Below are 26445 nucleotides of genomic sequence, written 5' to 3' on the forward strand. Positions count from 1 at the left end.
CATCTTGTCTTTAAAGAAGTCACCAATTTGTTTAGGAATGCGTAGTAAATTGATAATAACCGCAATGAACCATTATAATTTAAGTATGGTAAATTTACCAAGGTCTGGGGTGTTCATTTTTATTGTGATGTAAAGTTGTATACACACATTGGGTCTTTTTCGTTTAAGGGCCAGCACCTTACAAACATACTATACCTGACTGACAGTGCATTTAATCGTTTTTTTTGTGTTATTAGTTCGTAGGGCAGTAGTCCAGGTACTACTTCTAGTATAAACTCGTCTTATCTTATCAGTGATAAACGCGCGCCGCTTATCTTTTGCCTGTAATGAAACCTGCGTTAGTTCTGTCTGAGTTTTGTGTGTGTAAGCAGTCATGGCGTTGTTCAGTTGCCAGTGATCTGGGCTTGGACTTTGCAAGATCGAATTAACTTTTTTTTCTAAAAAAGCAAGCAGCGCATAGCGCTGCGCAGCGGGCAAGCATCGCGTGATCTGAGTTTTGAATAGGCAAGCTAGGTTCTTCTGTGCTGGCCCTTAAACGAAAAAAAACCCCACACATTAACTACCTTGGTGAAAAACTGAATTCATCTATATATATGCTTTGAGATGTTAGTTAACCTTGTTTCGCTGATCATGGTGTTCTTTGCTTAACTTGTACGGGTTTGAGTCACAATTGACCCATGGATTGATTTTCGGGGGATTGAACATTCACTTTCAAGAGTGCTTATTCAACAGAAGAGTTGTAAGATTGTCTGGAGCTTGAGATGTGCGGTCCAGTAGTAGTCTAACGTTAATACACGGTTTAATCTATCACACCCTTATTCGTGTTCAGAAATCATCATTATACTGCCTTGATTCACACCAAATTACCGGAAACAAAACAAATATAAAACTGTTTATTGTGGTCCAGTAGTAGTCTAACGTTAATACACGGTTTAATCTATCACACCCTTATTCGTGTTCAGAAATCATCATTATACTGCCTTGATTCACACCAAATTACCGGAAACAAAACAAATATAAAACTGTTTATTGTGGTCCAGTAGTAGTCTAACGTTAATACACGGTTTAATCTATCACACCCTTATTCGTGTTCAGAAATCATCATTATACTGCCTTGATTCACACCAAATTACCGGAAACAAAACAAATATAAAACTGTTTATTGTGGTCCAGTAGTAGTCTAACGTTAATACACATTTTAATCTATCACACCCTTATTCGTGTTCAGAAATCATCATTATACTGCCTTGATTCAAACCAAATTACCGGAAACAATTCAAATATAAAACTGTTTATTGTGGTCCAGTAGTAGTCTAACGTTAATACACATTTTAATCTATCACACCCTTATTCGTGTTCAGAAATCATCATTATACTGCCTTGATTCACACCAAATTACCGGAAACAAAACAAATATAAAACTGTTTATTGTGGTCCAGTAGTAGTCTAACGTTAATACACGGTTTAATCTATCACACCCTTATTCGTGTTCAGAAATCATCATTATACTGCCTTGATTCACACCAAATTACCGGAAACAAAACAAATATAAAACTGTTTATTGTGGTCCAGTAGTAGTCTAACGTTAATACACGGTTTAATCTATCACACCCTTATTCGTGTTCAGAAATCATCATTATACTGCCTTGATTCACACCAAATTACCGGAAACAAAACAAATATAAAACTGTTTATTGTGGTCCAGTAGTAGTCTAACGTTAATACACGGTTTAATCTATCACACCCTTATTCGTGTTCAGAAATCATCATTATACTGCCTTGATTCACACCAAATTACCGGAAACAAAACAAATATAAAACTGTTTATTGTGGTCCAGTAGTAGTCTAACGTTAATACACATTTTAATCTATCACACCCTTATTCGTGTTCAGAAATCATCATTATACTGCCTTGATTCACACTAAATTACGGGAAACAAAACAAATATAAAACTGTTTATTGTGGTCCAGTAGTAGTCTAACGTTAATACACATTTTAATCTATCACACCCTTATTCGTGTTCAGAAATCATCATTATACTGCCTTGATTCACACCAAATTACCGGAAACAAAACAAATATAAAACTGTTTATTGTTGTCCAGTAGTAGTCTAACGTTAATACACATTTTAATCTATCACACCCTTATTCGTGTTCAGAAATCATCATTATACTGCCTTGATTCACACTAAATTACCGGAAACAAAACAAATATAAAACTGTTGATTGTTGTCCAACATTTTTTTAATACTTCGAAAACACATAAAAATATCAGTACTCTCAAAGCGTTTAAATATAAGGCAAGAGAGAATTTGGCTGGAAGGATGTTGATGATCTCATAGCGGGGGAGGGGGGATTGAGTATGTCTCCTTAGATAGCACTTACCGTCTGCCTAGTTTATTAGCTACGATGTACTGTAATGAAATTTATTTTTAGGTCATAGGTTTTACGTGTTTTAACGTGCATAAAAAATATACAATTCATATTATAAATAATTGAGTGACAATCGGCCACAGAATAAAAGTGTTATTCTGACTCACGATATTAAATGTGACATATTGAGGCGTTTCGGCCTACCTTAATATTTATATATTGTATGCGTTACGCTGCGCTGGTTGGTCTTTTCGATAAGACGGCCGGAGGACTACCCGCATAATACACGTCAGGTTTAACGGAAGCCCAAGCCGTGCAGAAATTGGTCTGATTACCACAATAGTCTCCGCTTTACTATCTCCAATTACAGTAGCAGCATTTTTGACTTGCAATTCTCTACTAGTAACCGCACCCTGCCGGCTGGAACACTGGAGCTGGAGGAGAAGACATTGTACTGGTGGATCCGTCTGGAGAACACAATGAGGTTCCAATCAAAATTGTGTTAACTTAGTTGATGATAAAATCTCATGTAGGCCCGTGCTAAGCCACAGCATTGATTACAGAACAGGTTTAAATATAAAGTGTTGTTATTTTCAAGACTATGAATGTTTCAGTCTCTTCAGAGGAAAGTGTCAATGTATGTTTGGTGTCAAGTTATATTGAGTTCATGATTAATAAATACAATTACTATTTACCCGAATATAGAACTATTTCGAGAACTTTTCTAATTTTCCTTTTCATAAGAATAATATGAGTACTCAAAAAATATTTAAAAAATTACCGATTTGGTCCTGTTCAAAAATTTTGCGTTTAGGTACACATTAAGCGATTCACTGTTATTTATAAGATAGCTGACCACCAATTTAATACAAAATCAATGTTTTTTTTAATGTCTCATTCCAAACACTTGTTAAAATTTTAAAAAATAGGTATCATATTTGGAACAATACTGTAAAGGTAATCAAGAACAATCAATTTAACTCAAAATTTTTTGTGTCAATGTAATGTCAATCTGTAAAAAACAACTGATACTTCAGCCTACTGGTACCTTTGTTTATGTTCATTCATAAAATCAATGATTGATACGTGCTATAAATGAATCATGTTGTGACGTAACACTTTTAATGTGATGACATATGGAAATCTTCAAAAGCCTTTTTCCTCCGTTACCAAGGCAGATGGAAGAAAAAATCATGTTACGTGAACGCAAACGGAGGCGTTTAGACGTCTACCGTGAATATTAATGTGAAAATCTCCGAAATTCAAAAAAGTATCACTACGTGTGCTGGGAAATAAACGTTTTAGAATGTACTTATCATCGATAAAAATATATGCACACATGTATGAACATAATAATTCGGATTAATAGTTGTCAAACCTACAAATAGTTATATTAACAACAAGAAATTTCAATCCTCTATTGGGGAGCTCTTTCATTCAATTTTTTTTAGGTTCTTCTCGATTCTTTAATTCGTACGACGCCTAGTTCGGTTGCATAAATTTAGTAAAAAGATGTAATAAATTGTCTAAATTAAGAATATACATGGTCTTTCAGGTGTTGTGATTGAAGGAATATATTTTAACCACGTCACACATTTCATACATAATACATAAAGAAACATTGCCATAATACTTTTAAGTGGACAAAACACAAAGCCTCTGACGGTGCACAGACCACGTCAGCTGACTGGGAGTGTGCTAGCACTACAGTAACGGTAGTGTCAGTAAGTGTACAAGTATGCAAGAGTACACAGACCACGTCAGCTGGCTGGGAGTGTGCTAGCACTACAGTAACGGTAGTGTCAGTAAGTGTACAAGTATGCAAGAGTACACAGACCACGTCAGCTGGCTGGCAGTGTGCTAGCACTACAGTAACGGTAGTGTCAGTAAGTGTACAAGTATGCAAGAGTACACAGACCACGTCAGCTGGCTGGCAGTGTGCTAGCACTACAGTAACGGTAGTGTCAGTAAGTGTACAAGTATGCAAGAGTACACAGACCACGTCAGCTGACTGGGAGTGTGCTAGCACTACAGTAACGGTAGTGTCAGTAAGTGTACAAGTATGCAAGAGTACACAGACCACGTCAGCTGACTGGGAGTGTGCTAGCACTACAGTAACGGTAGTGTCAGTAAGTGTACAAGTATGCAAGAGTACACAGACCACGTCAGCTGACTGGGAGTGTGCTAGCACTACAGTAACGGTAGTGTCAGTAAGTGTACAAGTATGCAAGAGTACACAGACCACGTCAGCTGACTGGGAGTGTGCTAGCACTACAGTAACGGTAGTGTCAGTAAGTGTACAAGTATGCAAGAGTACACAGACCACGTCAGCTGACTGGCAGTGTGCTAGCACTACAGTAACGGTAGTGTCAGTAAGTGTACAAGTATGCAAGAGTACACAGACCACGTCAGCTGACTGGGAGTGTGCTAGCACTACAGTAACGGTAGTGTCAGTAAGTGTACAAGTATGCAAGAGTACACAGACCACGTCAGCTGACTGGGAGTGTGCTAGCACTACAGTAACGGTAGTGTCAGTAAGTGTACAAGTATGCAAGAGTACACAGACCACGTCAGCTGACTGGGAGTGTGCTAGCACTACAGTAACGGTAGTGTCAGTAAGTGTACAAGTATGCAAGAGTACACAGACCACGTCAGCTGACTGGGAGTGTGCTAGCACTACAGTAACGGTAGTGTCAGTAAGTGTACAAGTATGCAAGAGTACACAGACCACGTCAGCTGACTGGGAGTGTGCTAGCACTACAGTAACGGTAGTGGCAGTAAGTGTACAAGTATGCAAGAGTACACAGACCACGTCAGCTGACTGGGAGTGTGCTAGCACTACAGTAACGGTAGTGTCAGTAAGTGTACAAGTATGCAAGAGTACACGGACCACGTCAGCTGACTGGGAGTGTACTAGCACTACAGTAACGGTAGTGTCAGTAAGTGTACAAATATGCAAGAGTACACGGACCACGTCAGCTGACTGGGAGTGTACTAGCACTACAGTAACGGTAGTGTCAGTAAGTGTACAAGTATGCAAGAGTACACAGACCACGTCAGCTGACTGGGAGTGTGCTAGCACTACAGTAACGGTAGTGTCAGTAAGTGTACAAGTATGCAAGAGTACACAGACCACGTCAGCTGACTGGGAGTGTGCTAGCACTACAGTAACGGTAGTGTCAGTAAGTGTACAAGTATGCAAGAGTACACAGACCACGTCAGCTGGCTGGCAGTGTGCTAGCACTACAGTAACGGTAGTGTCAGGAAGTGTACAAGTATGCAAGAGTACACAGACCACGTCAGCTGACTGGGAGTGTGCTAGCACTACAGTAACGGTAGTGTCAGTAAGTGTACAAGTATGCAAGAGTACACAGACCACGTCAGCTGACTGGGAGTGTGCTAGCACTACAGTAACGGTAGTGGCAGTAAGTGTACAAGTATGCAAGAGTACACAGACCACGTCAGCTGACTGGGAGTGTGCTAGCACTACAGTAACGGTAGTGTCAGTAAGTGTACAAGTATGCAAGAGTACACGGACCACGTCAGCTGACTGGGAGTGTACTAGCACTACAGTAACGGTAGTGTCAGTAAGTGTACAAATATGCAAGAGTACACGGACCACGTCAGCTGACTGGGAGTGTACTAGCACTACAGTAACGGTAGTGTCAGTAAGTGTACAAGTATGCAAGAGTACACAGACCACGTCAGCTGACTGGGAGTGTGCTAGCACTACAGTAACGGTAGTGTCAGTAAGTGTACAAGTATGCAAGAGTACACAGACCACGTCAGCTGACTGGGAGTGTGCTAGCACTACAGTAACGGTAGTGTCAGTAAGTGTACAAGTATGCAAGAGTACACAGACCACGTCAGCTGGCTGGCAGTGTGCTAGCACTACAGTAACGGTAGTGTCAGGAAGTGTACAAGTATGCAAGAGTACACAGACCACGTCAGCTGACTGGGAGTGTGCTAGCACTACAGTAACGGTAGTGTCAGGAAGTGTACAAGTATGCAAGAGTACACAGACCACGTCAGCTGACTGGGAGTGTGCTAGCACTACAGTAACGGTAGTGTCAGTAAGTGTACAAGTATGCAAGAGTACACAGACCACATCAGCTGGCTGGCAGTGTGCTAGCACTACAGTAACGGTAGTGTCAGTAAGTGTACAAGTATGCAAGAGTACACAGACCACGTCAGCTGGCTGGGTGTCGATCGATGTCTCAGTCTAGACAAGGTTCAGACAGAGATCAAGGTCAAGTTCATCCCATTCTCCTCTCTATCCAACGTGCGTCATCCCGTCACAATAAAACAATTCAAGTAGTGCCAAAATATAGTTGAAACTTTCACTACAAACATATCTGGAATGTCTACTTGGAGAGCCGTATGGTTACAATGAAATTTCTTACACGAACTTAAATTAGATTTTGTTAAAATATAATCTCTATATGGTTCGTAATATTTTAAAGTTTTGTTTTAATTATGGACGTTTTAAAACATAAACAATTGGATGTTGCTCTTATATAGTATGATACTTTGGGCAAAATCACAAATTATTAAGTTAAACTTTTAAAAATAAAACATATTGGAAAAAATAATATTTTGTTATAAATTATACTTGCACGTCGTTTTCAAAATCGGATTGTGTTAACGACATCAAAATTGACAATTGGTAATTTGTAATCGCTCAAAATTATAATTGAATGAAAAACGTGTTTTCAATAGTGATCCCAGTTTATTTGTTTCCTAAGTGTGTAATATTTATTCCGGTTAAAACATTGTATCACCAATAAGAACAGAGGTTTTTATAAAAATATTCTGTTTACCATAGAAAAGGTTGTTAGTGCAAAAGTATTATAAACGTACCGAGTGTGTCTTAACAACTCCCTACCACCCAATTTAGTTAGTCAGTTGTTTTTTTATTACGGGCTGCTGATCATTTTGAGCACGTTAGATGTACCGGCCAACATGATAATAAAACAATGTTATTGCTCTAGGGAGGGGGAGGTGTAGAAAAATAAATTAAAACTAAATACAATTCTGTACTATTAAATACATTTTACGTACGGTAATAATTATATATTTAAAATGAGAACTGTTTAAACATAGTATTAAAGTAGGGCGCGAAAGTGTGTAATTATTTTCGTGGTTTTATGAAGTTAAAATCGATATGGCCGCTAGTACAGTGAGATCTTAAATGTTTTTTATTGTTAATTCAAATGAGACCTTTCTGATAACTTCACGATGAGAAATAAGGGCGTGAAAGAATGTGAGATGTAATATTATTCCTATGACGTAAAAGTCAAGGTCGTGTCACTACAGACCGTGGCACTCTCAATTACGTTCATGAGAGAAGTATTTATTTATATTGAACGACGATCTCGTCAGATGCAGTCCTGGGATCTGGACTGCTCGAGGTCTAGTAGCGGGCTTTGGGGATCGAAATAGCTGTCATGACTGGTTGAAGCAACGGCGATTTCCCCTAGCTCTGTGTCCTCTCAACTGGCTGGCAGACCGTCGCGTCCGATAAAACACGATTACGTCTGCTCAGGTAGCGATCATGCGTCAGAAATGAATCTGAAAACACACAAAATCTATTTATATGTGTCACATAATATGGGGAGGGAGAGGTGGTCCAGCAGTTTATCTTGTAACAAGTGGGGGAGGGTGGAGGGTTGTCTGGGATGGTGAAGTCTGGTAAGCTGTAGGGCAAAGTTTCAATTTTCCTAATCCCATTTAACTGTATAATACAATTTCTATCGCTTTTGCAACCAAGTATTGTTCACCCCCCATCCACCCCCCCAAACAACATGGGGATCTAAAACACTTCGTTATAAGTATTAGCAAATAAGGATTGCGGTTGACGGCCAGGTAGTCTTTCGGCCAGCGGTCGAAAGTGTTATCTAGCAATATCTGATTAGCTAAACACTCAGCTCCAAGTCATTATTGTGGTTCAGAGTAATTACACTTGTTGCAGATTAATATAGATGGTTGGGACTTAAAGTGTTATTTAGCAATATCTGACTTGCTAAACACTCAGCTCCAAGTCATTATTGTGGTTCAGAGTAATTACACTTGTTGCAGATTAATATAGATGGTTGGGACTTAAAGTGTTATTTAGCAATATCTGACTAGCTAAACACTCAGCTCCAAGTCATTATTGCGTTTTAGTGTAATTACACTTGTTGCAGATGATTATAGATTGTTTGGACTGGAAGTGTTAATTATGAAGTTTAATTTAGAAGCCAGAGACTGACTCATCTCTGTTTGTCTGGACCGTGGCAAAGAGGCAGCTGCAAGTCGCGGGCGCACCACTAACAGCTTCATATCCGGTTGGCGAGGTTACCTCTACTTCCCACATATAACTCTCTTTGCCATGACCTTGCAACATTACCGAGGGGTGCACTTCAATTGTTCTTACCACTCATCAAAATGGAACGCGGTTTCCATTTTGTAAACTGCCTTCACATTTTATTTTATTGGCTTACTGTTAGCGAAGCCTATCACTCGATATCTGCCGCAAGATATCTAAAAAACTAAGTGACCTATAGACTTGAAATTTTCCCATAAGCTTCATCGCTATGTAGGTAACATAGAGTTCAATGATGATGCATGACATTCCATGGGATTTGGCTGAACCTCATTGAAGCCTTACATTCACTAGGCTGGTACTGATTATAAAAAAGAGGTTAGTGACTATTCATACCTCACAATATGAAGAGGAGATCTTGGGTGCCTAAACACAAATGAACAACATTTGAAAAGGTGTACTACTATTTACAAAAGCCTGCCTTGTAATATCGGGGTCGATGGCCCTAGTCTAGACACCGCTAAGTTCGCTTGTCTCTACCGTGCATGTTCCTGCCACGAGGGATGGAAAGAGAAGGAGCGGCGCAGCGCGGTGGAGGTATGAAATGGAAAGTGCGATTGACACAATTGTCGACGTCAAGCTGGATTTGGTTAATTTCCCCGTCACCTGACGTCGCGGATCGATGGCCCTAGTCTAGACACCGCTAAGTTCGCTTGTCTCTACCGTGCATGTTCCTGCCACGAGGGATGGAAAGAGAAGGAGCGGCGCAGCGCGGTGGAGGTATGAAATGGAAAGTGCGATTGACACAATTGTCGACGTCAAGCTGGATTTGGTTAATTTCCCCGTCACCTGACGTCGCGGATCGATGGCCCTAGTCTAGACACCGCTAAGTTCGCTTGTCTCTACTGTGCATGTTCCTGCCACGAGGGATGGAAAGAGAAGGAGCGGCGCAGCGCGGTGGAGGTATGAAATGGAAAGTGCGATTGACACAATTGTCGACGTCAAGCTGGATTTGGTTAATTTCCCCGTCACCTGACGTCGCGGATCGATGGCCCTAGTCTAGACACCGCTAAGCTCGCTTGTCTTTACTGTACATGTTCCAGGTACATTAACGTACAATTCACACTTCTCTCGGTATTCTCCTTGTGTGTGTGTTCTAGCAGTTACTCACCGCAAGTGAAGTACAATTACAAGATACTTTTTTAAAATAGTAGTTGTTTTATTACCAATAAATAGTTACATCTACTTGAAACAAGTACCTCACAGAATCATTTGATTCAAGTATTTTTCTTTTAGGCAAGATGTATAAGTAATGAAATTTTCTTTATAACATAGCAAAATTCTTAAGAATATCAATTTTCTGTTGGAAAGCAAATGAGGCCACATTAACTTCTCTTTAAGAGGTTATTGCAATTTGGACCAAATAATGACGTTCACAATTGTATAGCCCAAATGACAATTGTGTTGTTTCATAAAATTCTTAACATACTTTTTTCCAGACATTTAAAATATACGCTTTTTATTAAACTTAATCAAGTTTCACGCTGTACATATAAAACTACAATTTATTTTTTCGGGTCTGTGTTATGGCTGATATATCAAAGAAGATTTGCATTAAACTGTTAGTAGTCCAAATAGGAAAATTTGTTGTAATGTTTGCGTATATCGGTATTGTTCGTTACGCCATATCTTTAGAAAAATATCAAAACCGTCTTAACTACAGAGTGATTCGAGAAGAGACATAGGTACTTACCTTTTCACGAGACAAACCTAAAAAGTAAATGATTACGAGGGTTTCCTTGATGAATAACTGATTGTAAACAAACTGCAACCAATAAAGCCGAAAAACCTTTGTCTTTTCTACATGGCTGACAATTTTGTCAGGATCATCTGAATTTATTTTTTTTTATAATCAGTATCTTGTCGAGCTCTCCTAAAAAATGTTTAATTGATATGTCCTTAAGAAACGTACAAGCGTGTTATAAATCACGAGCACTGCTCATAAAATACAGCAGATTAATTTGAGTATTATTCAGTGGCATCGTGCAAACGTACAAAGAAAGAGAGAGATGAGCAATAATTTTAGCGTTCTAAATTAAAATACCTAGCGTGAACTTATCGAGTAATCAACTCTGGCAGTGATATAAAAACGCTTCTTTGGATATGTCATGCAGCAAATATGACGTCATTGCATTGTTTTCCTCCGGGTCGTTCACGATCCTGTATTGTGTAGAAAGTGGTCTGAAGGATTTATCTGCCTTGGAGAGGCATAGACACACGGACCACCGTCCCTGTCATTCCTTGTCATCCACAGCCTCATTCCTGCCGTTCTACGGCCATCGTTGCACAACAACCACATGCCTCCCTGCGGCCTTGGTCCTCACCAGGCCGGATCATGATTTACGGGTAACATTTGCAGGATACCTAGGTCTACAGTCCAGGGTCATCGAGCTAGATCTTGTACCGAGCGATTTCACTATTAAGCGTAAGGGAAATTCATTAATTCCTTCCTTATGCAATTCGAAAACTTCAATGAGAGATTCGAAATTCTTTGTCCTAAAAGATTTGTATTAGGAAAAGCAAATCGCTCATTGATGTTGTTACGAGTCTCATTAATTATGTTTTTGATGGCTAGAGAGGCGTTAACAAGCAGCATATATGACCTCTCATAAGGTAATACCATGACCTCTCCAAAACATTTGGCTTTGTCCATCATGCGATACTGTTGCATCAGTCATGGAAAAGTGGTGTCCGTGGTTGCATCATAATTGGCTTATATCATACCGTAGTGACAGAAAATGTAAATACTATGTCAGCCAAAACTAAAAACGCCCTGTGTTCCTCAAGGATCAATTGTATAACAAATCCTTTTTCTTATTTATCCCAACAGATCGGATCTATTGTTCCATAATGGAGAGGCGATTCAATAAGTTCATTAGTCTGTGTATAAATGCAAAATGAAAGCTCTTGAAATCAAACCTCTTGTTAATATTAACATATGTATAAAGATGTTTATTTATAAAATACTTTCTGTTTGTGTAAATATAATAAGTTCGATTTCATCCATACCGATAAATTAATTGTTGATCTTGACAACGGATAAGTTGTATCACCTTGATACCTTGAGAAAAAGATTAGGACTTAAAATCGCCATTTTCAGCCAAATTGTATAAGTTCAGTTGTTTGCGATTTAATTGCTATTTACAATTCTTACGGTTAGTTTTAAGTGTGTCAAACTTAAAAACGTATCGTTTTACATTTTAACACTCTAGTTACCCTCTGTTTTAAGGGCCAGAAAGAATCCACGTACGAAGTGGGTGATTTGTAAGATTAGTTTGACTCTTTTTAGAAATTTACGAAGAACGTTTATGACGAAACCTACCCCATAAGGTACAAGAAACCAGTGTCGACTGAACTTTCTATGGTGGTTATAAAGTGACCAGTTTATTCCGGCTCTGACTGCAGCGAATTTACATTTCGTGTAGCTCTACCCGTACATGTCAATACTCTAACCAGCCGCACATGTTCATGCTAGATAACATACAGCAATAATACTCCTTGGCTGAAAACACAACATCGATAATATACACCGATATACGTAGATCAATGTTTCCTACTAACACCTACTCCAGTTAGTCTATGGACTGAGAGCCAATGTGTATTGTATAACAGAGTTCTTCGTAGTATTGATTGATGAAATCCACTTGAAGTGGTGCTAATTGTCATATGGGTTGACATGGGAGGATATCGGAAAGATTAAATGATAGTGGCCCCAAAGTAGTGTCACAATTTTCATTATAGCTACTCTATTATTGATAGCAGGTCTATGAAACAGGTAAAAATTAAAACTGTTGTTTGTAATGTTGGTATTAATCAGCTGAGTTACCTACAGTTCTCAACTGTGGCTAACTTTTTTTACGAGAAATGACAACTTTGTAAGGAAAATATCAATATATTTTGTAGATAGTAAAGTCTTGTAGTGTGATTTCAGGACAGCATGAGTATGGTCGAGTTTTTTTAATGAAAACTCCTCTGATAGACGCAGCATATTAATGGATAAGACGTGCAAGGAAACAGGTGACTTATTGCACAAAACGTGGACAGGTGGGTTATGCAAAGCAGATAAAACTGACGAAAACATTCAAAACCGTTTAGTAAGAAGTCCAAAAAAGTCGGAGCGGCAACTTGAACGTGAATTGAATGTCTATAAATATATAATTACAAAGTTTAAAGAAAAGATTTAAATCTGGAAACCTCTATTGCTATTGCTTGCTTTGAAACCAGATGATAAATTAAATGGTCATTACTTTACTGTTGCTATTCTTTATTAAAATGGACTAGATGAACATTTTATAAATCGAATTGTTTTTAGTGATAAGGCTACCTCTCACTTGTTTGAAAATAAGCATCGTCATAACTTTCACATATTGAACACTTAAAACAACGAATCAAAGCTGCGATTGAATTAGTCACCACAGAAATCTGGATCAAAATATGGGAGGAGATCAATGTTCGCTTGGACGTCTTGATTCATGGTGCTCATGTTGAGCTTAGATAAACTGACGTGAAGCTGTTTAAAGTACTCTATAATCCTATGGTAATGATAATCCCATTCTTGTGCTGTATATATGTTTGCAAATAAGATTTGTTTAAAGTGTGATATGACTGTGTAGACACACTGTATTAAACGATACTTATTCTTGACCACCAGACACAAACACTAGTTTTATATTTACTATGTCTTGTTTCATACTGAGTACTTCGCTGCGAGTTAAACTTTCAAGTGGGACTAATTTTTATTTTGGTTTAGAGAGAGGAGTGTAGATGGAGTAGTTATCATCAACGATATAAGTTACCCATATCCTGTTCCACTTCGGTCGCCGCCAGATCGACGAGATGCACATTCCCAGGCCCACGTATTCTGACCCGGAGACTGAGTGCAGACTGCAGTGTCAGCGGACAAGGACAGGCGTCGACCTTGAGCAGTCCGTGTCTGGGACTGACACCTGCCCGTCACTCCTACGTCACCTATGAACACAGCAGATCGACGAGATGCACATTCCCAGGCCCACGTATTCTGACCCGGAGACTGAATGCAGACTGCAGTGTCAGCGGACAAGGACAGGCGTCGACCTTGAGCAGTCCGTGTCTGGGACTGACACCTGCCCGTCACTCCTACGTCACCTATGAACACAGCAGATCGACGAGATGCACATTCCCAGGCCCACGTATTCTGACCCGGAGACTGAGTGCAGACTGCAGTGTCAGCGGACAAGGACAGGCGTCGACCTTGAGCAGTCCGTGTCTGGGACTGACACCTGCCCGTCACTCCTACGTCACCTATGAACACAGCAATACCTTGCAGATAGTGACAACAATTTTTAATTTTCGTCGCTCGACAAATGAACTTTACTATCTACAAGGTTGCAGCTAACACTGTCACTGACATTGCCAGTATTTCTCTGGCTGTATCAGTGTTTGCGTTTAGCGTACCCGGAGCGGGGATAGCCATGATTCGAAGAATGCAATGACTGTTGTGAGAATTCTATAATTTTTGAAGTGATATGAATATATGTTTACATATAGAGATGCTGGAATCATAGCTCTTGTGTAAGCCTTACGCAAGTGGAAAATGACACGCTGTATGATACAAATCTGTATAAACTGGAAAATCTATAGTATCCATAGCTTCGCCTAGCTTAAAACCCGCCAAGAAAGAAAGTTTTACTTTCTAAAATGATGTTGTTCTATGAGGGATTCCCCTTGCGATTTTGCTCGAAGTTTGTAATGAAATCACGAAATCACCAAGGTTAGTTATAAGAATTACAAAGTATCTGAATATTGATTTGAGATTTTCTGACAAAAATTAATGTGTCTTTAGAAACGCTTATGAATGAAAGAATTTTGCGTAGCTTCCCATATTCGACAACCTCGAGTCTGGAGGTGGGACCCCATAATAATTTGATTGAATAAACCGATGTGCTTCAAAACTCATTACATCACAGTGTAATTGATTAAAGACTTTACAGGAATAAATCAAAGGAATAAATGAATAGGCTACATGGTGCAACAGGTCCGTATGAGTCACTGAGTTTAGTTGAAACATCGCTATCGTCCCATGTCAAGCAAGATAACACGAAACGTTTAAACGAACTAAAAAGAATTTATGACTGTATACTAAGAATGCAAAGCATTCATGGTGCAACAGGTCCGTATGAGACACTGAGTTTATTTGAAACATCGCTATCGTTAATTCCCATGTCAAGCAAGATAACACGAAACCTCTAGACCAACTGAAAAGTATTTAAGACAGTACAGTAAGAATGCAAAGCATTCATGGTGCGACAGGTTCGTATGAGACACTGAGTTTATTTGAAACATCGCTATCGTTAATTCCCATGTCAAGCAAGATAACACGAAACGTTTAAACGAACTATAAAGAATTTATGACTGTATACTAAGAATGAAAAGCATTCATGGTGCAACAGGTACGTATGAGTCACTGAGTTTAGTTGAAACATTGCTATCGTTAATTTCCATGTGAAGCAAGATAACACGAAACCTCTAGACCAACTGAAAAGTATAAAGACAGTACAGTAAGAATGCAAAGCATTCATGGTGCGACAGGTCCGTATGAGACACTGAGTTTATTTGAAACATCGCTATCGTTAATTCCCATGTCAAGCAAGATAACATGAAACGTTTAAACGAACTAAAAAGAATTTATGACTGTATACTAAGAATGCAAAGCATTCATGGTGCAACAGGTCCGTATGAGTCACTGAGTTTAGTTGAAACATCGCTATCGTTAATTCCCATGTCAAGCAAAATAACACGAAACGTTTAAACGAACTAAAAAGAATTTATGACTGTATACTAAGAATGCAAAGCATTCATGGTGCAACAGGTCCGTATGAGTCACTGCGTTTAGTTGAAAATTGCTATCGTTAATTTCCATGTCAAGCAAGATAACACGAAACCTCTAGACCAACTGAAAAGTATTTAAGACAGTACAGTAAGAATGCAAAGCATTCATGGTGCAACAGGTCCGTATGAGTCACTGAGTTTAGTTGAAACACCGCTATCGTTAATTCCCATGTCAAGCAAGATAACACGAAACCTCTAGACCAACTGAAAAGTATTTAAGACAGTACAGTAAGAATGCAAAGCATTCATGGTGCAACAGGTCCGTATGAGTCACTGAGTTTAGTTGAAACACCGCTATCGTTAATTCCCATGTCAAGCAAGATAACACGAAACCTCTAGACAAACTGAAAAGTATTTAAGACTGTACACTAAGAATGCAAAGCATTCATGGTGCAACAGGTCCGTATGAGTCACTGAGTTTAGTTGAAACATTGCTATCGTTAATTTCCATGTCAAGCAAGATAACACGAAACCTCTAGACCAACTGAAAAGTATTTAAGACTGTACACTAAGAATGCAAAGCATTCATGGTGCAACAGGTCCGTATGAGTCACTGAGTTTAGTTGAAACATCGTTATCGTTAATTCCCATGTCAAGCAAGATAACACGAAACGTTTAAACGAACTAAAAAGAATTTATGACTGTATACTAAGAATGCAAAGCATTCATGGTGCAACAGGTCCGTATGAGTCACTGAGTTTAGTTGAAACATCGCTATCGTTAATTCCCATGTCAAGCAAGATAACACGAAACGTTTAAACGAACTAAAAAGAATTTAAGACTGTACACTAAGAATGCAAAGCATTCATGGTGCAACAGGTCCGTATGAGTCACTGAGTTTAGTTGAAACATTGCTATCGTTAATTTCCATGTCAAGCAAGATAACACGAAACCTCTAGACCAACTGAAAAGTATTTAAGACAGTACAGTAAGAATGCAAAGCATTCATGGTGCGACAGGTCCGTATGAGACACTGAGTTTAGTTGAAACATCGCTATCGTTAATTCCCATGTCAAGCAAGATAACACGAAACGTTTAAACGAACTAAAAAGAATTTAATGACTGTATACTAAGAATGCAAAGCATTCATGGTGCAACAGGTCCGTATGAGTCACTGAGTTTAGTTGAAACATCGCTATCGTTAATTTCCCATGTCAAGCAAGATAACACGAAACCTCTAGAACGAACTAAAAAGTATTTAAGACTGTACACTAAGAATGCAAAGCATTCATGGTGCAACAGGTCCGTATGAGTCACTGAGTTTAGTTGAAACATCGCTATCGTTAATTTCCATGTCAAGCAAGATAACACGAAACCTCTAGACCAACTGAAAAGTATTTAAGACAGTACAGTAAGAATGCAAAGCATTCATGGTGCAACAGGTCCGTATGAGTCACTGAGTTTAGTTGAAACACCGCTATCGTTAATTCCCATGTCAAGCAAGATAACACGAAACCTTAGACCAACTGAAAAGTATTTAAGACAGTACAGTAAGAATGCAAAGCATTCATGGTGCAACAGGTCCGTATGAGTCACTGAGTTTAGTTGAAACACCGCTATCGTTAATTCCCATGTCAAGCAAAATAACACGAAACGTCTAGACAAACTGAAAAGTATTTAAGACTGTACACTAAGAATGCAAAGCATTCATGGTGCAACAGGTCCGTATGAGTCACTGAGTTTAGTTGAAACATCGCTATTGTTCATTTCCATGTCAATATACCACGTAAACTCTAGACAGAATAAACAAAGAATTCAAAAGACTGTACAAGAATAAATCAAAATCCTTCACTTTGCAACAGGTCCGTTGTTCATTTCCGGCCGATCACGACCGGTTAAAACAATGTCGATGTATTTAAAACAAAGATTCCTTAAAACGGTGACCAGTTAAGAGGGAGGCTACTGTGTTAATGCGGAAGTGAGCGTCAGTATAATTGGTCGTTCAGTACTCTGGTTCATGTCAGCCATGATGTGCATGTTTACGAACGTATTAATTCCTTCTTGTGTTGTAAGTAGTAAATTGTATTGGAAGATACTAATTGATGAAGTGAACTGTCTGTTTGGGAAATGGCGATGCCTGTTCTTTAAGATTTAAATTTTTTTCCGGTTTCTTTATTGCCGAAGAACAAGATAAAGCAGGTCAATGTTTGTCTCTTGGGTCATCGTCAAGTATTGTGTTAGTAAAGTACCTGGAAATGCCTAACCAAACCAAATGTATAACCAAACTACTTCTTTCAGTCTGAAATGTACTCTCTTTATACATAATTAATTGCATTACATAATAGAAACAGTTAATTCACACACTACTTTGAAGAAAGAACGGTGGCACTAATACTCGTACAAGCGACGTGCCAACATGATTGTGTGTATAGAATGCTTGTGCCCCCATTGAAGTAACCGCGAGGTCGATTTGTATGGGTTTTGTGTTGAAAGCTGGTAATTAAAAGTTTATCAGTGCAGTTCTAAATATTGTCCCTCCAGCTCGGTCGGACGAAGCATATGGGTTTTGTGTCAACAGAAATACTTATAATTTATTTCTTATAGGCCTTACATATGTAGTCAATACTACAAAACGATTTCTAACCATCAAAAGTTTAGGAAATGTAATACGCTTTCCAGAATTATTTTTATTTTTCCAGGTCCATAAATAACAGTGTTGGGATTTTTTTGAGCTGAAGTGGTCATTATTTTTGTAGTAATTTTCAACTTGTTTGGTATGTTATAGGGCAGTTAGTTGTCGATACCACAAGCTCGATATTATGTAAAATAACTTTGCAATGAGGGGGGGGGTGTTTTGGGCTTTATATGTCATGTTTGATTAAAGTGCTACTATGAGGGTAATTGTATAAGCTGATTTTGTAAATGAAATTTACATATTAAATAATCAAATAAATGCCTAAGTATAGCAGGAAATGAAGTTTTCGTATACTCTTAATGTTAACGAAGATTTGGTTACTATTTAGTGATATAATTATATTTGTGATTTTTCTCAAACATTATTGCATAATATTAATATTAAAATATATAAAAGTATTGTAATATAAATTAATTCGAACGTTATACTCTGTCAATAAGGACAGCACATTTAACAGTTCAGGTGTTTGCATAGAAGCAAAATTCAAACCTTTGTGAACAAAGGAAATTTCCACTTAAAGGAAAGTAACGATATTCCGTACAAAAGGAGAAAGACGATCCCCGAGCCACTGTCTAGACAGTGTTTACTTTAACATTGAAGTCTTTGTGATGCAAATTAACCGTTGGAAAAGGAAAGTTGCATTTAAACGTCCACTGCGCCATGCAATTTCAAAGTTTTGTACTTTTTTCGTTTTTCTCGTGCTATTGTCGTCTTGTGAGGTTTAATTATCAACATTTTGGAAGATTGTATTCAACATCAAAGCAAACGTTTAATTTTGTTGTAAATTATCTGTCAAAAGTAATATATGACAGAATTATTGCTATGTAATGCATGTGCAATGAGGAAATCCTAGGAACCAGCAGTTAAATATTATTTCTATACCATACTGGTACTTACAAAAATGACAAATTTTCGCTCTGTACCAGACCACAATGCCATTCATCCAATTTGGACATCAAATTAAATGCAATAGTAATCAAAGTTATGTCTGTAATTTACATGTATACACATAGTACTTTTTACACTTTTTGTGCACGAAATTAGTCCCAAATGGGTCACATAGGATTGTACAGACCAAAATCATTTATACACCCATCATCATCGCCCCTTGTAGCTTAGTGGTTAACATCTTAGCCTATCGCCCCTGAAACCCTTGCACGAACTAATGTGTAACAGGTGCGAGTTAAAACTTCAAATCATTAAGGTAGAGAACTTCTTAATCTTATAGTTAAGAATCGTGGTTAAAACAGATATGCTGATCTCTGAGGACGGAGCTCCATTTAAATAGTTGTTAACGTTCTAGTTTTTCTCATTGGGTTAACCACGAAAATATGGAAGCTTGGTGGGCCACCACCTCTAATTTAGTACGCTGTTGCAGGTGCTGGTCGAGCAGCGCCCCGAGAAGTCGGGTCTGGGCTCCGAAGCTGTGCATTTACCTGCGGTGGACGCGAAGGCGAAGAAAAAAACAGAAGTGTGGAAGAAAGCCCAGAAGAGGTTCCAAGAGTTGGGCGATTGATCGTGGTATGTTTTTCTTAAAATCTGAATTATTTTAATTTTTTATTTATTACAATCGGTATTACACTTTGTATTTTGAAATCGATTAAATTATGTATTCTATTTGTTTATCTTAAAGGTCGTGATTTTTTTTATTCCTGTTTATCCGTGTAGATCTAGTGACACAAGGGACATTCTTTTTCAATTGTCAGTGATTTTGTGAATTGAGGTGGAAGCAATTCCAAGGGCTTCAATGGCAAGAAAAAAATAATTAATTTCCTTAACATTATAAATTTGTGTTTAAGACAAAATATGCTACAATTTTGCTATTTTGATTATAATTATACGTGCAAGTATTTTGAACACCACGAACGAAAGCACTTATATTACGTTTTACTTATCCGTCTTGCTCATTATTTTGCGTTATCATAAAATACGTGCAAATAGAGTAGAAACCACCTTGCACATTGCATGTTGACCTGTTCGAAAGTACATCTACTAAGGTAAAATCATTTACAATTATTATCATAAATTATGGCGTGTGAATTCACCATGACTATGTTATTATGCAATGTGCAAAAATAAATCACATGCTCATTATTTAACCAATACTAGGAATAGGTTTTCTTAGTAAAAGTAACTAATCTAATTCAGCTGTGAAAATATATAATAAAGTTAGCATTTCTTCTTTTTATTATCATTTAAGTTTTTAATTTATTATTTATAAGTCCTAAATTCTCCTCTAAAGTAGACATTTTTATTTATTTTAATTTTTTCCTTAGTTTACTTGTGTGTAATACAAATGTGTTTATAAGAAATGTAACATAAAACCTTTGTTTGTGTATTTTGTTAAAACGAGATTCAAACCCAGATATTATGAAACAACAATGTCTTTATAGTTTTGTGTTTTAATGGATTTAACATTTGTTTTAGGTGTAACGTGAAGGGGCGATGCTGAAATGGTTATTTACTGTCTCATGATTTTTTATGTTGTATTCAATAAACATTATTGTTGAAAGTAGTATTATTACATTCCTCCTTACACAATACTATTGAAGATCATCTGTTATCAGTACCTGAACTGTAATATTCGTTTGCCTAAGTAAGTGATCCATGTAAAATTCATCAAAATACTATAAATGACATTAGTACCTTTACCATTACTACCTTCTGATTAAAAAAATACATCTTCCTTTTGTTTTTATACTATTACAAACGCATAAAATATTATTTTCAAAAAAAAAAAAAACACGCCATTAACCAACGCATTATTACTCTCAGAATTTCTGTAGGTTGTGTGGGGTTTAAATAATTCTAGGTTGAAGGAACAGCAGCAACAATAATGTGATTTAAAGTTAGTTTTTATGTTTTGTGATACGAGTATCTAGCAGAAAATGTTAAACGTTTGTTAGTATGGAAGGATGCCCTGCAATTCATGCTGTTCCCACGGTCTTGGAAAGGGATAAAATAGTTTTAGTAATAGCCACACTCAAAACATTTCTTCAAAAAAATATAAAGATATTTCTAGAATTTGACCACTTCCAACAATCGGGAACCCAGGTCCCAACACTAAATAGTAAATCATTTTCTGCCAAGTCGGATACGATGAAAAAATAGAAATCAGACGCTTCAAAGAAATTCTTTCAGTCCTTCTAAGAATGTGGGTTTATAGGTGAAAATGAACAATATTTTAATTTAGATACCACAAAAGAATTTGACAAGACTATAATTACGCCAAGGCCCTTCCATCCCTCGTCCAGTTTCCGGGTGACGCCAGCCGGCGCATTCCTTGTTTCGCTTTTACCTACCCTCTGATTCAAAAAATACATCTTCCTTTTGTTTGCTATGAAACTAACGAGAGTTTGCTGTGTCATGTCTTGCATTTAGTTTATTTAGCCCATATTTTGATCCCCTTAAGGTCGCCTCACACCGTAAACGTGCATCCAGTGGATGGAGGGACAAATTTGCTTGCATATTGAATTTCAGTTGACGAGACAACCTCCTCACTTATTTATAGGTGTCTCTGATGTCGAAAGGATGTTAATGTTTCGTTTTGAGCTTCTTCGTCAACTTTCTTTGGATCTCCTCAGATGAACGTAACTCCAGATTCCAGGAGTCAAGTCTGAGACAGCGTCGGATACCAGTCAGTTAACACGAAACCTCTAGACAAACTGAAAAGTATTTAAGACTGTACACTAAGAATGCAAAGCATTCATGGAGCAACAGGTCCGTATGAGTCACTGAGTTTAGTTGAAACATCGCTATCGTTAATTCCCATGTCAAGCAAAATAACACGAAACGTTTAAACGAACTTAAAAGAATTTATGACTGTATACTAAGAATGCAAAGCATTCATGGTGCAACAGGTCCATGAGTCACTGAGTTTAGTTGAAACATCGCTATCGTTAATTCCCATGTCAAGCAAAATAACACGAAACGTTTAAACGAACTAAAAAGAATTTATGACTGTATACTAAGAATGCAAAGCATTCATGGTGCAACAGGTCCATGAGTCACTGAGTTTAGTTGAAACATCGCTATCGTTAATTCCCATGTCAAGCAAGATAACACGAAACCTCTAGACAAACTGAAAAGTATTTAAGACTGAACACTAAGAATGCAAAGCATTCATGGTGCAACAGGTCCGTATGAGTCACTGAGTTTAGTTGAAACACCGCTATCGTTAATTCCCATGTCAAGCAAGATAACACGAAACCTCTAGACAAACTGAAAAGTATTTAAGACTGTACACTAAGAATGCAAAGCATTCATGGTGCAACAGGTCCGTATGAGTCACTGAGTTTAGTTGAAACACCGCTATCGTTAATTCCCATGTCAAGCAAGATAACACGAAACCTCTAGACAAACTGAAAAGTATTTAAGACTGTACACTAAGAATGCAAAGCATTCATGGTGCAACAGGTCCGTATGAGTCACTGAGTTTAGTTGAAACACCGCTATCGTTAATTCCTATGTCAAGCAAGATAACACGAAACCTCTAGACAAACTGAAAAGTATTTAAGACTGTACACTAAGAATGCAAAGCATTCATGGTGCAACAGGTCCGTATGAGTCACTGAGTTTAGTTGAAACACCGCTATCGTTAATTCCCATGTCAAGCAAGATAACACGAAACCTCTAGACAAACTGAAAAGTATTTTAGACTGTACACTAAGAATGCAAAGAATTCATGGTGCAACAGGTCCGTATGAGTCACTGAGTTTAGTTGAAACATCGCTATCGTTAATTCCCATGTCAAGCAAAATAACACGAAACGTTTAAACGAACTAAAAAGAATTTATGACTGTATACTAAGAATGCAAAGCATTCATGGTGCAACAGGTCCATGAGTCACTGAGTTTAGTTGAAACACCGCTATCGTTAATTCCCATGTCAAGCAAGTTAACACGAAACCTCTAGACAAACTGAAAAGTATTTAAGACTGTACACTAAGAATGCAAAGAATTCATGGTGCAACAGGTCCGTATGAGTCACTGAGTTTAGTTGAAACATCGCTATCGTTAATTCCCATGTCAAGCAAAATAACACGAAACGTTTAAACGAACTAAAAAGAATTTATGACTGTATACTAAGAATGCAAAGCATTCATGGTGCAACAGGTCCGTATGAGTCACCGAGTTTAGTTGAAACATCGCTATTGTTCATTTCCATGTCTATATACCACGTAAACTCTAGACAGAATAAAAAAAGGATTCAAAAGACTGTACAAGAATAAATCAAAATCCTTCACTTTGCAACAGGTCCGTTGTTCATTTCCGGCCGATCACGACCGGTTAAAACAATGTCGATGTATTTAAAACAGAGATTCCTTAAAACGGTGACCAGTTAAGAGGGAGGCTACTGTGTTAATGCGGAAGTGAGCGTCAGTATAATTGGTCGTTCAGTACTCTGGTTCATGCCAGCCATGATGTGCATGTTTACGAACGTATTAATTCCTTCTTGTGTTGTAAGTAGTAAATTTTATTGGAAGATACTAATTGATGAAGTGAACTGTCTGTTTGGGAAATGGCGATGCCTGTTCTTTATTTAAATTTTTTTCCGGTTTCTTTATTGCAGAAGAACAAGATAAAGCAGTTCAATGTTTGTCTCTTCGGTCATCGTCAAGTATTGTGTTAGTAAAGTACCTTGGAAATGCCTAACCAAACCAAATGTATAACCAAACTACTTCTTTCAGTCTGAAATGTACTCTCTTTATACATAATTAATTGCATTACATAATAGAAACAGTTAATTCACACACTACTTTGAAGAAAGAACGGTGGCACTAATACTCGTACAAGCGACGTGCCAACATGATTGTGTGTATAGATTGCTTGTGCCCCCATTGAAGTAACCGCGAGGTCGATTTGTATGGGTTTTGTGTTGAAAGCTGGTAATAAAAAATTTTATCAGTGCAGTTTTAAATATTGTCCCTCCAGCTCGGTCGGACGAAGCATATGGGTTTTGTGTCAACAGAAATACTTATAATTTATTTCTTATAGGCCTTACATATGTAGTCAATACTACAAAACGATTTCTAACCATCAAAAGTTTAGGAAATGTAATACGCTTTCCAGAATTATTTTTATTTTTCCAGGTCCATACATAACAGTGTTGGGAATTTTTTGAACTGAAGTGGTCATTATTTTTGTAGTAATTTTCAACTTGTTTGGTATGTTAAAGGGCAGTTAGTTGTCGATACCACAAGCTCGATATTATGTAAAATAACTTTGCAATGAGGGGGGGGGGTGTTTTGGGCTTTATATGTCATGTTTGATTAAAGTGCTACTATGAGGGTAATTGTATAAGCTGATTTTGTAAATGAAATTTACATATTAAATAATCAAATAAATGCCTAAGTATAGCAGGAAATGGAGTTTTCGTATACTCTTAATGTTAACGAAGATTTGGTTACTATTTAGTGATATAATTATATTTGTGATTTTTCTCAAACATTATTGCCTAATATTAATATTAAAATATATAAAAGTATTGTAATATAAATTAATTCGAACGTTATACTCTGTCAATAAGGACAGCACATTTAACAGTTCAGGTGTTTGCATAGAAGCAAAATTCAAACCTTTGTGAACAAAGGAAATTTCCACTTAAAGGAAAGTAACGATATTCCGTACAAAAGGAGAAAGACGATCCCCGAGCCACTGTCTAGACAGTGTTTACTTTAACATTGAAGTCTTTGTGATGCAAATTAACCGTTGGAAAAGGAAAGTTGCATTTAAACGTCCACTGCGCCATGCAATTTCAAAGTTTTGTACTTTTTTCGTTTTTCTCGTGCTATTGTCGTCTTGTGAGGTTTAATTATCAACATTTTGGAAGATTGTATTCAACATCAAAGCAAACGTTTAATTTTGTTGTAAATTATCTGTCAAAAGTAATATATGACAGAATTATTGCTATGTAATGCATGTGCAATGAGGAAATCCTAGGAACCAGCAGTTAAATATTATTTCTATACCATACTGGTACTTACAAAAATGACAAATTTTCGCTCTGTACCAGACCACAATGCCATTCATCCAATTTGGACATCAAATTAAATGCAATAGTAATCAAAGTTATGTCTGTAATTTACATGTATACACATAGTACTTTTTACACTTTTTGTGCACGAAATTAGTCCCAAATGGGTCACATAGGATTGTACAGACCAAAATCATTTTTCGTGTCCTTAATAGTTTGGAACGAGCAATATACACCCATCATCATCGCCCCTTGTAGCTTAGTGGTTAACATCTTAGCCTATCGCCCCTGAAACCCTTGCACGAACTAATGTGTAACAGGTGCGAGTTAAAACTTCAAATCATTAAGGTAGAGAACTTCTTAATCTTATAGTTAAGAATCGTGGTTAAAACAGATATGCTGATCTCTGAGGACGGAGCTCCATTTAAATAGTTGTTAACGTTCTAGTTTTTCTCATTGGGTTAACCACGAAAATATGGAAGCTTGGTGGGCCACCACCTCTAATTTAGTACGCTGTTGCAGGTGCTGGTCGAGCAGCGCCCCGAGAAGTCGGGTCTGGGCTCCGAAGCTGTGCATTTACCTGCGGTGGACGCGAAGGCGAAGAAAAAAACAGAAGTGTGGAAGAAAGCCCAGAAGAGGTTCCAAGAGTTGGGCGATTGATCGTGGTATGTTTTTCTTAAAATCTGAATTATTTTAATTTTTTATTTATTACAATCGGTATTACACTTTGTATTTTGAAATCGATTAAATTATGTATTCTATTTGTTTATCTTAAAGGTCGTGATTTTTTTTATTCCTGTTTATCCGTGTAGATCTAGTGACACAAGGGACATTCTTTTTCAATTGTCAGTGATTTTGTGAATTGAGGTGGAAGCAATTCCAAGGGCTTCAATGGCAAGAAAAAAATAATTAATTTCCTTAACATTATAAATTTGTGTTTAAGACAAAATATGCTACAATTTTGCTATTTTGATTATAATTATACGTGCAAGTATTTTGAACACCACGAACGAAAGCACTTATATTACGTTTTACTTATCCGTCTTGCTCATTATTTTGCGTTATCATAAAATACGTGCAAATAGAGTAGAAACCACCTTGCACATTGCATGTTGACCTGTTCGAAAGTACATCTACTAAGGTAAAATCATTTACAATTATTATCATAAATTATGGCGTGTGAATTCACCATGACTATGTTATTATGCAATGTGCAAAAATAAATCACATG

The 26445-nt window shown here is 37.5% G+C and overlaps 1 protein-coding gene across 4 annotated transcripts in view; it reads left to right on the plus strand.

The window, feature by feature from the left end:
• LOC124355068 (angiogenic factor with G patch and FHA domains 1) overlaps nucleotides 1-25869 on the plus strand; it is a 104634-nt gene extending 78765 nt beyond the window's left edge. For 3 of the 4 annotated variants that reach the window (XM_046805996.1, XM_046805993.1, XM_046805994.1), the window contains exons 10-11: nucleotides 19618-19760; nucleotides 20667-20751. In XM_046805996.1, the coding sequence (XP_046661952.1) occupies nucleotides 19618-19755 (138 nt within the window). In that variant the 3' untranslated portion in view covers nucleotides 19756-19760; nucleotides 20667-20751. Of the gene's footprint in view, nucleotides 1-19617; nucleotides 19761-20666; nucleotides 20752-25736 lie in introns of those variants that run through there. The other variant, XM_046805995.1, reaches the window with a different exon arrangement.
• Nucleotides 25870-26445: the final 576 nt, after the last annotated feature.

Source organism: Homalodisca vitripennis, chromosome 2, assembly GCF_021130785.1.
Source record: "Homalodisca vitripennis isolate AUS2020 chromosome 2, UT_GWSS_2.1, whole genome shotgun sequence".
Lineage (NCBI taxonomy): Eukaryota > Metazoa > Arthropoda > Insecta > Hemiptera > Cicadellidae > Homalodisca > Homalodisca vitripennis.